The sequence below is a fragment of the Myotis lucifugus genome, unplaced genomic scaffold, assembly GCF_000147115.1.
Source record: "Myotis lucifugus unplaced genomic scaffold, Myoluc2.0 scaffold_748, whole genome shotgun sequence".
Classification (NCBI taxonomy): Eukaryota; Metazoa; Chordata; class Mammalia; order Chiroptera; family Vespertilionidae; genus Myotis; species Myotis lucifugus.
The window spans coordinates 239,843-256,357 of NW_005871796.1; the positions used below are offsets into that span (position 1 = coordinate 239,843).

Consider the following 16,515-nt stretch of genomic DNA (forward strand, 5'->3'; position numbering starts at 1 on the left):
GCCAGTGTGAGTGCTGGATCGGTGGTATCTTGCTTTCTACCATCCATTCACACATCTCTGCACAGGCGATATACCAAGCAAGTGGTTGATTGATAGAGAGAATTATAGACTGAAAGAGGGAGGGAGGGAGGGAGGGAGGGAGGGAGGGAGGAAGGGAGGGAAGAAGAAGAAAACTAGGAGTTGAGGGAGAAAGAGGGAGCTTGGAGGCCCTTGGGCTCCAGCCTGCATCCAACCTCAGAAAATGCTGGGCGACCCCTCGTCTCATTTGCCTGCGACTCTCAGGTGAGCGCCAAAACTCCCACATGCCAGGACCCCGATGCTGGGCAACGGGGGGCAGTGGCCGCCCACTCGCCACCACCTGAGCCCTCCAGTTGTCCTGGGGGCTGTAGCTCCAGCTCCTCATTAGTGACTGTCACGCACACAGGACTGCCTGGCGGCCACACACAGGGCTCACAGTCACACGCGCTCTCCGCGCTCAGCTCCCGTGGGTGCGTTCCTGGAAGAGTTAAGCTTCTGACAAAGGTCTAGCCCAGTGATTTCAACAGGCTTTGGAAGGGGAGGCTGAAGGGGGAGGGGTGAGGCCTATCCCTCCAGGGGTCCTCCCTCTAAGTGCTCCCCTCGGGCGGGCGAGGCTCTGCTTGGCCCCGCCAGGCTGCAATCTCGCTCTTTAAGGAACACGCACGGGGTTTCCACCTGGTGCTCTGGAACACCCCCCTCACTACCTGTCCGGGCCAAGTGGGAGTCCGCCGGCCTGGAGGTGTTCGCCTGAACGTCCTCCCGCGGAAAGAACTTCTAACCAGCCGCTCGGAGAGGACCCGCACTCTGGGTTACCAGCCCAGCTGGACTGTTCCCATGGCTTCCTTTTCTATCTCAGCGTAAGAAGTTGTCCCTTTTCCTGACGTTCGCATGCATTCCAGAGTAGTCTCAATGGCAGTGGCATGTGCATTACAGCAGTCACTTTCGTGTGTCACTTTAAGGCTTTGCTGGCAGAATCGACCAGCCACTGCGTGGAGTCCAGGACAAAGAATGCCCCCTGTTAGGGGAAAGCACTGCGTGAGCTCCCAGTGGCTTCCTGTCTCATGTCTTCGAGCATTTTCCTGACGGACACCGTTCCCCTCTCGACACGGGTCTACACTGGTGCCCTGTCTGGTACTCCCGGGGCCTACCTTACTTTCTCTGGACCATTTTAAAAATATATATATTCTGGAGCCGGGTGGGGGTGGGGACGTCCGGCTGCAGGTCCACCTGAGCTAGACGCGTGAGCATCGGCCGAGGGTGCGTGGTTGCGGGTCCGGTCCCCGCAGGCCCCGCCGAGTCCTGACCCTCCACCGCCCCCGCCTCGCCTCGCCTCGCCGCCATGCGCCCCCGCCGCCTTGCACTGCTCCCGGGCGTGGCGCTTTAAAAAAAACATTTAAAAATATATATATATATTCTTATTGATTTCAGAGAGGAAGAAAGTGGGAGAGAGAGAGAGAGAAACATCAATGATGAAAGAGAAGCACTGATTGGCTGCCTTCTGCACACCCCACACTGGGGATCGAGCCCACAACCCAGGCATGTGCCTGACCGGGAATCGAACCATGACCTCCTAGTTCATAGGTCGATGCTCAACCCCTGAGCCAGCCGGCCGGGCTCTCTGGACCTTTTGAAATAAATTCTATGCAGACAGTTTTCAAGTCCCAAGACTGAGATGATAATGCACACAACATCAACAGAGACAGTACAGTACATTGTGGGACCAACATACCACACAGCCTTCCCGGGCTTCTGAAAGCCAGGATCGTGGTGTGGTTCCTCTTTCAGAAGAACAGAAACTATGTTTATCAAAATCCCCCTTTTTTCAGAAACAGACATTCCACGCTGGAAAGTCCCTCTCTGTATCAATATTGTTGTTTGTGTGATAATTCATTAACTACAGACAACATGGCCACCATGAAGAGTTGGTGGTCTCCGTGGTAACTAAGGAAATCTAAAACTTTGCCTGGCATTTTCTAATGAGGTTTGAATCTTTTCCGTTTTGGAACAATATCAAAGATATTTACATTGATGATGATCCCTTCAGGATCAGAATGCTCAGATTTCAGTTATTTTTTAATCGTCACCTGATGATATTGAATTTTTTAGAGAGAGAGGAAAGGAGAGAGAGACAGAAACATCGATGTGAGAGACACATGGATTGGTTGCCTCTCTTACCTGCCCCGACCAGAGATTGAACCCGCAACTTAGGTATGTGTCGACCGGGAATGGAACCCATAACATTTTCATGTAAGAGACAATGCTCCAACCAATTGAGCCACCAAGACAGGGCTCAAATGTCAGTTTATGATGTCACCTAAACATGTCGCCATGGGAACTGCCCATGAGCATGTTTATGTATGAACTAGAGGCCTCGTGCACGAAATTCGTGCACTGGGGGGGGGGGTGTTCCTCAGCCCAGCCTGTGCCCTCTCACAATCCGGGACCCCTCGGGGGATGTTGAACTGCAAGTTTAGGCCCCCGAGGGCTCCTGGATTGCAAGAGGGATGTAGAAGTGCGCTAAGCGGCAGGCGGCATGGGAGGAGCTAAACCTGGGACCGGGTGCAGCTCGCGATCCCTGGCCTGCTGCACCTGCTGCCGCAGCTCGGTAGTGCTGCTGCAGAGTCAGGAGAGGCTCCCACTGCCTCAGCTACGCTCGCCAGCCGTGAGCCCTGCTTCTGGCTGAGCGCACTGGCCACCAGGGGGCAGCTCCTGCGTTGAACGTCTGCCCCCTGGTGGTCAGTACGAATCATAGTGACTGGTCGACTGGTTGTTCCGGTTGTTCCATCATAACAGTCACTTAGGCTTTTATATATATAGATGAGAACCAATGTAACATCTGGTACAAATATTCCTTTACTTATGACTGATTTAAGATTTTTTGACTTTATGAGGATGCGAAAGTGATACACACAATAAGTTATAACATATTCAACACTTTATTATAAAACAGGTTTTGTGTCAAATGCTTTTGCCCAAGTGCAGGGCAATGTAAGTGCTCTGAGCACATTTACGGTAGGCCAGGTAAGCGGGATTGTTCAGTAGGTTAGGTATTTTAAATGCATTTTGACTAACGATATTTTCAACCTATGATGGGTTTATCAAGACATGGCCCTATTGTAAGTTGAGCAGCATCTGTACTTACGTTTTAAGAATCTGTAAATTAGCTATGAACAACGAACTGTGTTGGAATATCATAAAAATAAGGAAATTGCAATCATGCTTTATTACTTTGGGGGGTCAACAGAGCACAACAATATCATTAATAAATATGGATAGATTCAGGTCTGTAGTATTAGAGGCTCTTTGTTAGCTAGAGTTGTAATATACAATTTTCCACTAGCACATTCCATACAAAGACAAGAGGTGGAGGAATGTAGGGGAGAGGTAGGGATCTTTAAAATAAGAGCCTTTAAAATCCTTTAAAAAAATGAAAACAAAACAGCTGCTAAGTTACTCCCACAGCTAGTACTCTAGTTGTGTAATCCAGGTTAATGGCTGTTTGGTCAATGTACTGGTTGACTATTGATAAATAATGCTGCATAACAAACATCAACCTTAGCAGCATAGAATAATGAGCATTCCTTAGCCCACACGTTTGTGGGTTGGTTGGGAGACTGCTGACCTAGGTTTGGGGGAGCTTTGCTGGAGCACCTCTGCTCCAAATATCCCTCGGTCTCCTCTGGGGCCAGTGAGAGAGCTGGGAATGTTCTTCTCACAGCGACGGCTGCAGTGCAGAGGTCAAACCCAGACACACAAGCCCATTTCAAGACTCCTGCGTCACATCTGATGACCTACCATTGGCCAAAGCAACCACATGACCACGCCCAAGGTCAACGGGCAGGACATTCGCTCCATCCACCGTGAGAACGAAGCAAATTCCATTGCCATGCCCAACGTCAAAGGAGCCAGGGAATATTCTCACCCAATGGAAAGGAGGGGATGTGAATATTTCAAACAATAACATAATCCAGCACAACCCAAGGTCATCCAGAGAACCAGACACGTGGTGAATCACTAAGACAGCTGAACCAGGTGTCTAAGCGAATTCTCCTTCTGCCCTGGGCAACTATCTAGCGTTTCACATTCCACCCTCCTTTGGTTCTTTCCCGTTTTTCTATTGAACTTCCTATGAGCTCAACCCACTTGCCTTGTTTGCGTTGTTTTTTTAGAAAGAGGAAGGGAAAGGGGTAGAGAGAAACATCAACGTGAGAGAGAATCATTGATCGGCTGCCTCCTACACACCCCTTACTGGGGATCAAGCCTGCAACCCAGGTATGTGCTCTGACCAGGAATCGAACTGGTGACCTCTTGGTTCATGGATCAATGCTCAACCACTGAGCCACGCCAGCTGGGCTGCACTGGTTTTTGATTTGAGGCTTTTCTTTGCTGTGAATCACAGTTGCACTATTGGTATATCCGGAGAGCCTGACCTTCCGATCGCCTGGATGTCTACCGGCTGGCTGTCTCTTCACCAGTCAGAGGCCAGCCAGGAACTTCGGCACATGAAAGCCGAGGGGTCCATGAGCCAGAGAACCAGCGGGGATTCCCCCAAGAAAGGAGTGAGGCCAGGTGAAATACAGCAGGTATGATCTGCAGGCCGGCCAACTCTCAGAATGATCTACCTGGCTGAATGCTGGATCGAATCCCACATTGTCCCAATTCCTTCTGCTAAAATGAAAGACAAAGATCAGCCCGGAAAACCCCCTCAGCAGATAAAACCAGTTTTATCATACAAACAAAGCTTTACTTAGATGATTCTGCAAGGCTGACTTGACCTGAGTCATTTCTTGCTTAGCCCTCTGGAAATTATAAGCAAAACTTGAACTGTTTCCTAAGGTTGATACGTCATAACTACTGACCGATTCCCTATCATTTTCAGAAAGTGTAATATTCTAACCCATCTCTGCGAGGCACAGGCATGGACATGGCAGCACAAACTGAGCGGCCTTCTCACTGTCTAAGCTGTTTTATAACAATGTACCCCGAGCCTCGTTTCACGTTGATTTGAGGGCTCCCTTTTGCAGCTGCCTCTCTGGTGTTTCACAATAACCTTTTAGTAATTACTGCCTGCGATTAGTTAGTCATTACTGATTACTAAAGTGAGGCATCAACTTTTCTTTGGTTCCTTCTGAACTCTCCACATTTCCCACATCTTCCTTCCCTTCACTGAAGCCCAGTGGGTCAGTAGCCCCAGCGTGTAGTGAATTTAGGGTGTCTTCTGTAGTATGGCGCATCCTGGGGTCACTTTAGCTAGTCCTCCGGTACCCCTAAGATAAACCAGGACCCCTGGTGCCAGCGATGGAACGGGCTGGGGCGGGGAGGTCGGCAAGGCTCCTGTGACGAGGGGAATATGGAGCGGCCACTCTCTAGGCCAGCTCTGCATCAGCCGCGCTGATGTCTATGGTGCGCATGGATTCAAAGCGGGCCAGTGGGTCCACGGGAGTGGCCTGAACTGGACACTCACAGGATGTGTTACAGCAACTGCCCAGGGAACCACCCTCTGGACTCTTAGTAATTCTCATGATAACACGGGACATGCCCGGGTAATGTGTATTTTCAAAACCTTGATTTAGCGCTTACATGGGCTCAGCTTTGGGACGACACGTGCAATGTCTTCACGGTACTGCTGAAAGGAGAGCAAAAATACTCATTTGACTCATAGATTGAGTACAAATGATCACCCATCGGAGCCAGCTGTGAAGACGGCTAGCTAGTGTGTTGAGAGAAGCTGAGCGGGAATACCCAGCTTAACTGTGTTCCAAGAGTAACAGGGATCGACTGGTCTCAGTGGCTAACACAGATGATGTCTTGTCTTTACCTTGTACTTTATGATCTGTGAGCCTCACGGCCCATCATTAATCTGCTCCCAACAGGACAAGTGGTCACTGGAACCCTTGTAAACAGAGTCCACTGCTTGCAGCCTAATGCGAGGGCGAGAGGAGACGGCGGAAACCCAGATACTATATCTGAGCAAGCTCCGGGGGCCGGAGAGGCGGCGCTAAAACCAACAGAACCTCGAGTTTCACCAGAACGCTTCTATCAAAACAAACTGGATGCTACGAAGAAAGCAATGTTAGCAACCTCATGTTCTTAAAGGGTTGCGTCCAAGATCCATATCCTCCCCAAATTCTTCTCTAAGACTCTTTCATAATAACTCTCCTGTTATTCTGCATTCACTTTCGTCTCAGCCGCTCAGCACGGTCACCTATTTTATATGCTGTCCCCTAATTATTCAGGGGTGCTCCAAACACATGTGTATGTCTTCAACTGCACATCAGACCTTCCTGAGGACAAGTAATGAGCTTTTAATCCCCCCAATTTCTCTTAGAGCAGTGATACAGCGGTACCCAAAAGCCTTAGCTGGAGGAAGTAAAGAAGAAAGAAGGAAGGAAGAGAGAGATGGAGGGAGGGAAGAAGCAGGAGGGGGTAAGGCAGGGCAGCCAGCATATGTACTTCCGAAGGCTGAAGTATTACGCTCTTGTTCAAGCTCTGGTTCAAACACACAGCACTTCCGAGACTAAAGGCAAAGACATCTTTAGACTAAACTGAACGTCCAGCAAAGATTTATAGTTTGTTCAATGACGATGAATGAATGAATCAGTGCAATGGCGTCTATACAGTAGGCCGAGTATAGCAATTCCAGTAGCCTGGTGCATCTATGGAAGTGTGGATCAAATGACCAGTGAACCTCTACACAATGCTACTAAACTTCACAAACATTTCTGCTTTAACGCACCTTCTGATTCTCACCACGGTTTTCTTTCTCATAGCCAAACTAAACATGACTTAGAGGCCTCAGTGACGAGCTCACCCACTTTAACCATCGCTGTCTTAGTGACAGGTATCAGTACCTCCGAGTAGCTGGGCGAGAGGTACTTCCCATTGCACTTGGCAATGCTCCGCAGAATCTTTAGGGCCTCGTCTCCCTTCTTCCGAGTCACCAGCCAGCGGGGAGACTCGGGAACCGCCCTGGAAGGAGAAAGCATTTCTGAGTGACGTGTGGGAATTTCAAAACCTAGACTTTTATGACTCGAGTTTCTCTATCAAAATGGGTCTTTCCATTCACTGCAAATGTAGGAGAATCTTCGAGTTTAGAAGATTCTCAAAAACACAGGTGATCTCTGCAGGTTTATTGTGGAAGGAAAAGATGCCCACTCGATAGCAGGATCATGGCTCATGATAAACACAGTGACATATTACATCGCTCTCGCAAGGCCAGGCGCCCCTGGAACCCAGTGTCCCCTGTTATGCATGGAAAGAGCTGGGATTTAGTGAGCATTCGGGACACGGCTAAAAACTCAAATTATGTAAACAGATGTGACCATGGGTCAAGGTGAGAGGAATGATTAAAACAGGTTCACTCCACTCAGAGTCAAATGCATAGACCTGCAGCTTTCTGGTGATGTTTCTCACACTCTTAACATTTCCTTATTCCTCAGAGAATTTCTGAGCAACATTAATTTGCTTCATAGAATATACAGGGAAGCAAATCAATTTCATTGCACTTATTTTGTATTGAAATACTTACTGGCAGATATGTGTTTGTTTCTTTGTTTTTGCCTTGTAGTTTTCATGAAGATATTACAAAATGAAATATAATTTGTGTTTTGCTATTTCATTAATTTAGTTTAGTAACAACTATTAGTCAAGTAATCAATGAATAATCTCTATAAATTTTCAACTTCTCTAGAAATTCTCAATGCCCGTCGCCGTTCTGGAGATGTCAGGCACAATCCCCGAATGGTTTCCATGTTCACGCTGCCCTAGAACAGTGATGGCAAACCTTTTGAGCTCGGCGTGTCAGCATTTTGAAAAACCCTAACTTAACTCTGGTGCCGTGTCACATATAGAAATTTTTTGATATTTGCAACCATAGTAAAACAAAGACTTATATTTTTGATATTTATTTTATATATTTAAATGCCATTTAACAAAGAAAAATCAACCAAAAATGAGTTCGCGTGTCACCTCTGACACGCATGTCATAGATTCGCCATCACTGCCCTAGAAGCATAGAGTCTACATGGCCATGGATCAGGCATGAGCTCAGTAATGAGGAAAGCCCCGTTACCAGTAGTAGAGGAGGAAGAGGAAGTTGGGCAGCGTGATGGCCAGCTGGATGCCCTGCCAGTTGGGGATGAAGTAGGCAATTCCCGGGAGGATGATGATTCCCAGAGTGAAGAACATCTGAATCACGATTCCCACAATCCTCCTTTGCTTCGAACCCACGATTTCTGTCACTGAAGGGAAACAAACACAGAGGTCTGGGAACCTCAAGATCGGCTCCAAAGCAAATAAACAGAGGCTGCACCTGCTGCATGGTCCGCATTGCTCGTGGGCCACAGAGCTCGCCCAGCCCCAGCCTTCCCAGCTGGTTCGAGGGAGCTGTGCTTCCCAGACAGCCAGACAGGGGGCTGCGCTCTCACCACCCCCCCCCCCCCGACCCGCTACCCACAGCATCCCCGTCCCTCTCGCACCCGGCCTGCACTCTTCTGGGAACACAAGGAATGCAAGTGTTGGTTTTAGGGAAGCTTCCATGATGACTATTTTGGAAAGTCATTGCAATTAGGAAAACATAAACATAATAAACATAATAAACTGGTCAGATTCATCACTGCTCTCTAAAAATATGCATATCATAGTCCCTTTAGGAGACTCGTTAGGAATATTAGACTCTATACATTTGTTCACTATCACAAGATAGTTTCTCTCAAATGATAATTCTCTCCACCGGGCTGGACATTTCACGTGGTGATGTTTCTTTAAAAAATCACTGGGGATGGGGAGTGGTGGGTGCTGGCCAGTTTGCTCAGTGGTGAGAGCGTCGGCCCGCAGACTGAAGGGACGCAGTTCAATTTGGGTCAAGGGCACATGTACCTCGGTTGCAGGTTTTATCCCCAGCCCCAGTCGGGGCACATGAGGGACGCAACCAATCGGTATGTCTCTCTCACATCGATGTTTCTCTCTCTGTCTCTCTCCTTCCTTTCCACTCTCTCTAAAAATCAATAGAAAATATCCTTGGGTGAAGATTGACACACACAAAAAAATCACTGGGGATCTTTGTGGCTGACATCCTTTCCCCCACCTCCCACCCCTGCCCCCTTCCCAATCGATCTCTACCTGTGGCCAAGTCTATTCTGATCATCCCAGGCTACACCACCTCCTTCTTGCCCTAACACCACAACTTTTAACGTTCACTAGACTTGGGTTTCCTTAAAAACGCTTCATATTTCAAAGTTATTCCTTCCGCCCCAGCCAGCGAGTCAACCCTCCGAACACTCTCTCCTTTCTCGCCCATTGAAAGACCTTCCCAGGGTCTCCAAAGGGACGCTGCTTGGGGAGGAACTGCCTAGCATAGCAGGAGGGAGTGGGATCATCAGATCTCCCTGGTCACACATCCACCGTGACCCGCAGAGAAGGGCACCGGTCCAGACACCACCGGAAACAGCCAAAGGCAGTGGCCAGGACTTTCCCAGTAACATGAGCGAAGAGCGGAGGGAAAGTGTCCTCTCTCTCATTCCCAGAAGGTCACATTCTCTAGTTTGGGAAGATAGCAAAGGTCCCCTAACTAGAAGGCTCCTCGCGTTCGGGCCACACTCCGGCGTGCCGCCACGCTCTCCGCTTACGCGGAAGGAACAGAACACGGGAGTGTCATCTCGAACTCTACCACAGAAACACACAGAGCATTCTTCAGAAATGTTTCAAGGAACGACTGCAATTTTAATAAAAATTAATCTCTAATAAAGCAAAGCAAAAAAAAAAAAATCCTGTGGTAACAGTATGGGGATGAAGTAGGCAATTCCCGGGAGAATTATGATTCAGAAAGTGGTCACCCCAGTATTGCATGACATTCCATATTTGGTCCCCAGAGTCAGGTGGCATCGCAGTTCCTAGAGAGGCAGCGTCTCGCCCTGCACCCTGCTGTTTGCAGGAACAATGACGTGCAGCACGGGGCCGCCCTCCGTGCACAGGAAGGCCGACTAGCCCGCAGGGCTCCCCACCCAGCCCTGCTACCCAGGCAGGCGGGGGCGCGGCATGACTTACCGATCACATAGCAGGTCATCCATGTCCCCTTTGCAAACACGCCTTGTAGGAAGCGGAAGACCACAAACACAGGGAAGTTTGGTGCGAATGCCACCACCACGCCGGCGACGCCAACACCGAAACAGGATATCAGGTAAACGACGATTCGGCCGTACCTGTTTGCGGAGAGAGGACGGGATCACCTTAGACATCTGCTCCGGATGGAGGACGGCCAGGGTGCGTGCCTCTGAAAGAGGCGGGGACAGGGTCTGGGGTACGTTTCCTCAGCGCGCCAAGACTCGGTTTGCTGGCTTCTGGTTTTTGTTAGTTTGTTTTACTTTTCTACAGTGAAAGTTCTTTATAAAGTTCAAACCAATGTGAGTTGACTTTCGTATTTTATTTTCACCATTTACACAATATGATTATGTCATTTAGGAAAAGGGACCGGGGTATTGTGTACCCCAAAACCTGCCAGTCTGATGCTGAATGGTTCCGTGGAGTTGTGCTGAATTACCGGCTGTGAAAATTTGTCGCCAGTGACCTTTAAGAGATTTGACCTGATAACATTTTCCCTGGCACTTCCCACCAAGTTCACAGGTAGGGCATCTTGCTTCAGTCCGGGGAGCAGAGAACGAAGTAGCCTCGTTTTTAAATTCACTCTCCGCCCCTCCTGCAGTGGTGTGGCCTATTATCTTGTTTCGTACCCTTTCCTTCAAGGCTACAAAGAGAAGGAGGAGCTGAAAGATGGTTGGCCGTGTGGTGAGGCAGAAGTATTCATGGGTCTGTCGTCTCCCCAGGACCAACACGCATGTCTCCTCCTAACGCCGCGGGGCCCACTATAACACCGACCATCACCAGTCCCTTCAGTGTGAAGACATGTTAATGGATGGTGCCAGAAAAACATGCAGAAGAAGCAAAAGCCAATGTTTAGCTTCAGAAGAGCAGCAACACAATTAAAGCAATGCATACGAAAAAGATGTCACTCAATTCCAAATCGCAGGCAGCCAGGAGAGAAAGCGCTACCTGGGGAGATTGAAAAAGGAAAGATGGATGGAAAGGGCTAGAAGTAGAAACAGCAGAAAAAGACACGTAAAACCCGGGAAAGAGCCCCAGACACAGAGGACCAAGGAGAGAGTCGCGGGCAGAAGCGGGTCATGGGGGACAGCAACAGGAGCCTCAGAGCGGACGAAGGGCAAGGACAAGACCAAAGTGCTACCGTTCTGCAGTCCTGGGCTGGTCACACTCAGGTCGACACTGGCGACAGGCTGTGGGGTGCTTTGTTGTCTTGAGTTAGCGCATTCGTTGCTGTGGGCAGGTCTCTGGGGGTACCTTAGCACCGCCCACTGCAAACATGGTCACAAGGACCCACCCAGGCCGGGCTGGAGTGCCCGGAGCAATGGAAAGCCATGTAAGTCAAGGGCCAAAGCTCCCTATCCCTGTGCTGACGGGTCTAGAGAGTGAGATTAAATTGCTACAAGCATTTCCGTAGTCAGAACTGGAATAAAGGAATAGCCAGACGTGAACACAACAGCCAGCACCCATAGTGTGGGACACGGAAGTATGAAGGGAAAGCGTGACCATCTTAGACACGTGCACGCACTGCGCCTGCCGCTACCTGGGCTGCTCGCGGATGCTAAACAGCAGACACAGCTCCCTGAGGAGTTTTGAAAACCTTCTCTCTGCAGAGCGTTGAATCTGTAGACTAAATGCAGGTCTTCTTTTTAATTAAATGAAACAAATCTGGAAGGGCTGACCTACGACTAAATGAATCCAACGCCAGGGAGCTGGGGAGGCCAGAGACTCGGCTCCGCGGTGGCAGCAGCCGCTGCCTCGCTGCCTCGCGTGCAGCCGCTGCCTCGCTGGGCTGGGTCCACCGGACGCTCCCCGCCCACGGAGCAGCCCCCCCACCGTGCAGCTCAAGGAGAAAGGACATGCGGCTTAAGATGAAAAGACTGTCGTGAGGAGAGGAATGACAATGGCCTTCTGCACTTAGTAAGAATGCTTTTCTAACAGTTGACATTTCATCCCCACACACCCCCGCTGGGACACAGGGATGTGAAGTGGCTGTCGCCCTGCGGCCTACCTGTCCGCTGCGTAGCCCAAGGTGAAGGCTCCGGCCAGGAAGCCCAGGTTCAGGATGGCTTGTGTGAGGTCCAGCATCCAAGCATTGACACACACCAGGTCAAACTGGAGAACAAGGAAACACACAGAAGACAGTGGCTACGCTTAGCCTCAAAACCCGACCTCATCTTGCCATAGGCCCGTGATCTTCAAATACGTGTGCTCACATGCCCCTTAAATAAAATTTAAACATTGATCACATGCAACTTTTACATTGATTTACAAATATGTTCTGTCAGTCGCAATAACTGTCAAGGGTGTAATTTCTTTTTAAATATACATTTTTTGTTGATAGTATTACAGATATCTCCCATCCCCCCCTTTACCCCCTCCTCCCAGTTCCTACTCCCCACTCCCCAGGTCAGGGATGAGGGGCCACAGGCTCTGGAACGCTGTGGCCGGTGGAGCCGCTGTGAGAGCCGCCCTTCCTGTCCTCCTCTCCTTGCTCTCTAGCCCTTCCAAAACGGCTGCAGCGCAAACCCTTCTATTAAATCCCCTCCTGCTCAAACACCTAGCCTGGCTTCTGGTTTCGTGGCTGGGAGCCAGCCATCTCTTCAGAGTACGACACTAACTTACGTACCAGTAAGGAAAAGCACACACATGCGTGCACACACACTCACACACGTGTCCAGAGGGAGCGAGCACTGCAGCCACAGGACTCAGAGGCATGTGTGTGACTCTTGCTGGGACGGTGCCTCCTGTCTACTCTGGGCTCACTGCCTGCTGTCGCCTCAGCTCCGGGTCGGCAGCGTCTTTCCTGCTCAAGGAGGGGCCAGCAGACCCCGAAGCCAACGAGCACCCTCGGCTAAGGCCCTTTTCCTGAAACGAAGCGCTAGGAACTTGTAGTTCGCAGGGAGACCGAGAACACCTCTTGTCAAATGTACCCACGTCTGAGTCAAAGCCACAAGTGCTGTGTCTTTTCCCTGAGGCGATCTTTCTAGAACAAGCGAGGCATCTTTTTCCCAGGGTACACAGTCCAGGATTTCAAAAGTTATTTTTAACTGCTCATAAACCCACGCGCACCCATGCTGGTCTTCATTACCCCCCAGTCATCTGTACACACAGACAACCACTCCCGGTGGCACGAGCAGAAAGCCAATCCGATCAAACCCTCCGACGACGGTGTCTGTCACGCTGGAGGGATTACATGGCTTCGTTGTGCAGAAAGCACAGCTCTAGCCCAATCAGATACTGCAGAGGGGTTTGCAACCAAGGGCTTTTCTTAGTACTTCCTGGTTGTTAGAATCCAAACAGGCGGAACGTGAATTTGAGTCGTAATGATAAATGCCAGGGCCACGTCCTATTAGACATGCCTTAAAGTTTTGGTTCTACATGATCCTGTACACCGGGCAGCAGCATGTCTTCCCTATACACAGACCAAGGGAATCAGTAAGGTGGGAAAATGCAGGTATTCGAAAGACTTGGACACTCAGGAGGGGACTTGTCTGCTCCTGAAACCCCGGGGAAAGGGCCCCGAGGCCTGGCAGCTGCCTTTGCACCCTCATCTGGTTTCGCCTTTTGAATGAATGCACGTAAGAGCTTCTGAGCTTAGAACAGTGATTCCCAAAGTGGGCGCTACCGCCCCCCGGTGGGCGCTGCAGCGATCCAGGGCGGCGGTGATGGCCACAGGTGCATTTGGGGGCGATGAGTAACTGCTATTAAAATTTTAAAAAAATTAATTTCCAGGGGCTGAGTAATATTTTTTCTGGAAAGGGGGCGGTAGGCCAAATAAGTTTGGGAACCACTGGCTTAGAACATCACCGTGTTGCTCCGCCGCGGCCAGGAGAAGTCCCGCTCAGCGCCATTTGTACTGTTGAGGGGGAAGGGAAGACTCCGCCACGATCTATGTGCCTGAGTTGTGATTTTCTAAGAATGAGTTGTTAACACAACCATTTCTAATCAGCTCTTAGGTCAAAATCAGTAGCCATTACACTCTCCGTCAGTGTTAACAGCATCCCTTACGCCTTCAGCTTGACCCTGGGGTGCGGGGTGCCCCGGCTACATTGATCACCGGCCAAAACCATGTCCCGTTGGCCTCCACGGGCAGGTTCCATTTCAAATCGACAAGAAGACACCATAACGGAGCCTAATAACGGTTAAAAACGATTATAACCCTAGAGAAAATGATCTGGGCTGGGCATCCATGAGAGGTGTCATTACGGGTTCCAGGCATAAAAAAAGCATCTTTACCGTGATCTGAGGGCATTATTTGGGCGACTTAATACCAACAATGAGTGCTTTGAGGGTAGGCAAGAAGCATCCGATAAGCTGCAGGCATACAAGCGCATCTTCAGGTATTTCCAGGGGCTCCCACTGGCATGGTTGGCATGGCGATGCAGACAAGGCTGGGAATGCCAGTGAGTGCGTGCCTGGTTTCTACCTCCCTGAGGAGCTGATCCATGGTCAAGTGAGTCGAGGTCAATTGATATGAAGTGAGGGAAGAGCCATCGAGATCTAAAGGGAATGGGACTGACTGCAAATACAAGAGGACTTCAGAGGAAGAAATGGCCTGCGTGCCCAGCCAGTCAGATGCACGAGGAAGGTGGGGCATAAACAGACCCTTCCACAATGAGCTGGGTTTAGAGGGAAAATTAGAGGGAAAAGAAGGGTATTTGAGGGGGTGACGGCAGCCCAGACACACGGACAGGAGCATGAATGCCACCGAGGTGCAGATCTGCCTGCAACGCATGGGGTGCCCAGCTCAGAGTTTAAACTGAGGAACCACCTGTCTCCCCACCACCCAGTGGGAAGGGAGTGAGGCCCAGGGGGCGGGACAGGAAGTTTCTTACTCAGGAAACCAGAGGCATCATAAAAGCTCGGGCTAGAGGGAGGAGGAGCTTCTAAAGAAGAGAGGAAAAATCTGGAAGGTTGAGCGTGGAAAGGCCCAGAGCAGATGGCCTGGCTCCAGGACAGAACAAGATTCCAGGGAGATGAGAGAGACAGAGAGGAAGCCCGAGTCTGCAGATCGCCTAGAACAGGGTGACCTCACCGGCATAAAGAGGCCCCTGTGTGATGAAGGGCTCACAGAGCCCCCCGTCCTCCAGCTGCCCTCCCGGATCGATAACAGCTGAGCTTTACCGTACGGTCAAGCAAGTAAACTTCAAAGATGATAGAGAGCTGTCCTCTAACTAGATGCCTTCTGGTCTGAGCTTGTGAAGTTGGGAGAAATGGAAAAACTCAGTCGACTTTAGTAATAACTCCTTGTCGTTTACTAACTTAGGCTCTTCACGACGTTCAGGCCACTTTGCTTCTTTGTAGTGAAGACGTGCAGTTACTCTTCTTAAAATGTTTACACTTTCTCTCACTAACCGAGGGTGTCTAAAGGCCAGGGGCCTCTGGGAGTGGAGAAAGATGCGGCTGGAGTGGCAGGTGGCAGGTGGCAGAGGAGAGCCGAGGTCCCTCCTGCTGCAAGCACCCGCAAATCCACCCACACTTCTAAGGTGAGAGCCTGTTTCTTTTTGTTGCCTCTCCCCAAATACACCATTCTCCCAGGCGCCCGCCCTCCCACGCCCGCCCTCCCCACCCCCCTGCTGCCCTGGCTTGGGATTCAGCTTTCTCTGATGAGTAACTGAAAGTCAGCTCTTGGTCTATATTCATTGATATGGAAAGAAACCACATTTTGGTTGATTTAAAAATCAGGTTATAAAATGAGGCAGATGATTCCATAGATGCAAACAAATCTGCATTTCAGCACATGCGTGTGAATGTCAGGGAAAAGGGCTCCTGGTAAGGCAACTGAAAAGCTGGGAGTGGCTGGATGGCAGGTGGTTTTGTTTTCATCCCTTTTTTGTGTCTTCTTTGCACGGAGTGTGTATTATTTTTATGTATCTTAGAACAATGTACAACTACACCCACTTTGGAAAAACAAAGAAATTCTATACTAAATATTAGAAAGGTGGGGAAGAGTTCCACGGAGGGAATTACAGTGAGGAGAAGGCAGGAAGGGGTCTCCAGGGTTCCATACACTATCCATCAAAAGGTGGAATGGGGTGGATGGAGTGGGTGCTCTTGCTGACAATTATGTTTGAAACTAGAGGCCCGGTGCACAAATTCATGCACAGGTGGGGTCACTCCACCTGGCTGGCGATCGGGGCCAATGGGGGCCAACCGATGGGGGCCGAGGGAGGTTGGCCGGCCACGGGAGGTTGGCTGTGGGAGTGCACTGACCACCAGGGGGCAGCTCCTGCGTTGAGTGTCTGCCCCCTGGTGGTCAGTGTGGCATCATAGCGACTGGTTGACCAGTTGTTTGGTTGTTCAGTCACTTAGGCTTTTATATACATAGATAATTGTTAGTGGGGAATCAGAGATGAGTGAGGGTGGGGGTGGAGTTTATCTTCGTAGAAGTCTTTCAAT

General features: G+C 50.0%; 1 protein-coding gene across 1 annotated transcript in view; it reads right to left on the bottom strand.

The window, feature by feature from the left end:
* The window catches only part of SLC22A3 (solute carrier family 22 member 3), a 38,744-nt gene extending 26,510 nt beyond the window's left edge, over nucleotides 1-12,234 (bottom strand). Inside the window, exons 1-4 of the mRNA XM_006106005.3 lie at nucleotides 12,125-12,234; nucleotides 10,063-10,217; nucleotides 8,090-8,258; nucleotides 6,870-6,987 (exon numbers count right to left, since the gene is read on the bottom strand). Coding sequence (XP_006106067.1) covers nucleotides 6,870-6,987; nucleotides 8,090-8,258; nucleotides 10,063-10,217; nucleotides 12,125-12,201 — 519 coding nt within the window. The 5' untranslated portion in view covers nucleotides 12,202-12,234. The remainder of the gene's footprint in view (nucleotides 1-6,869; nucleotides 6,988-8,089; nucleotides 8,259-10,062; nucleotides 10,218-12,124) is intronic.
* Nucleotides 12,235-16,515: the final 4,281 nt, after the last annotated feature.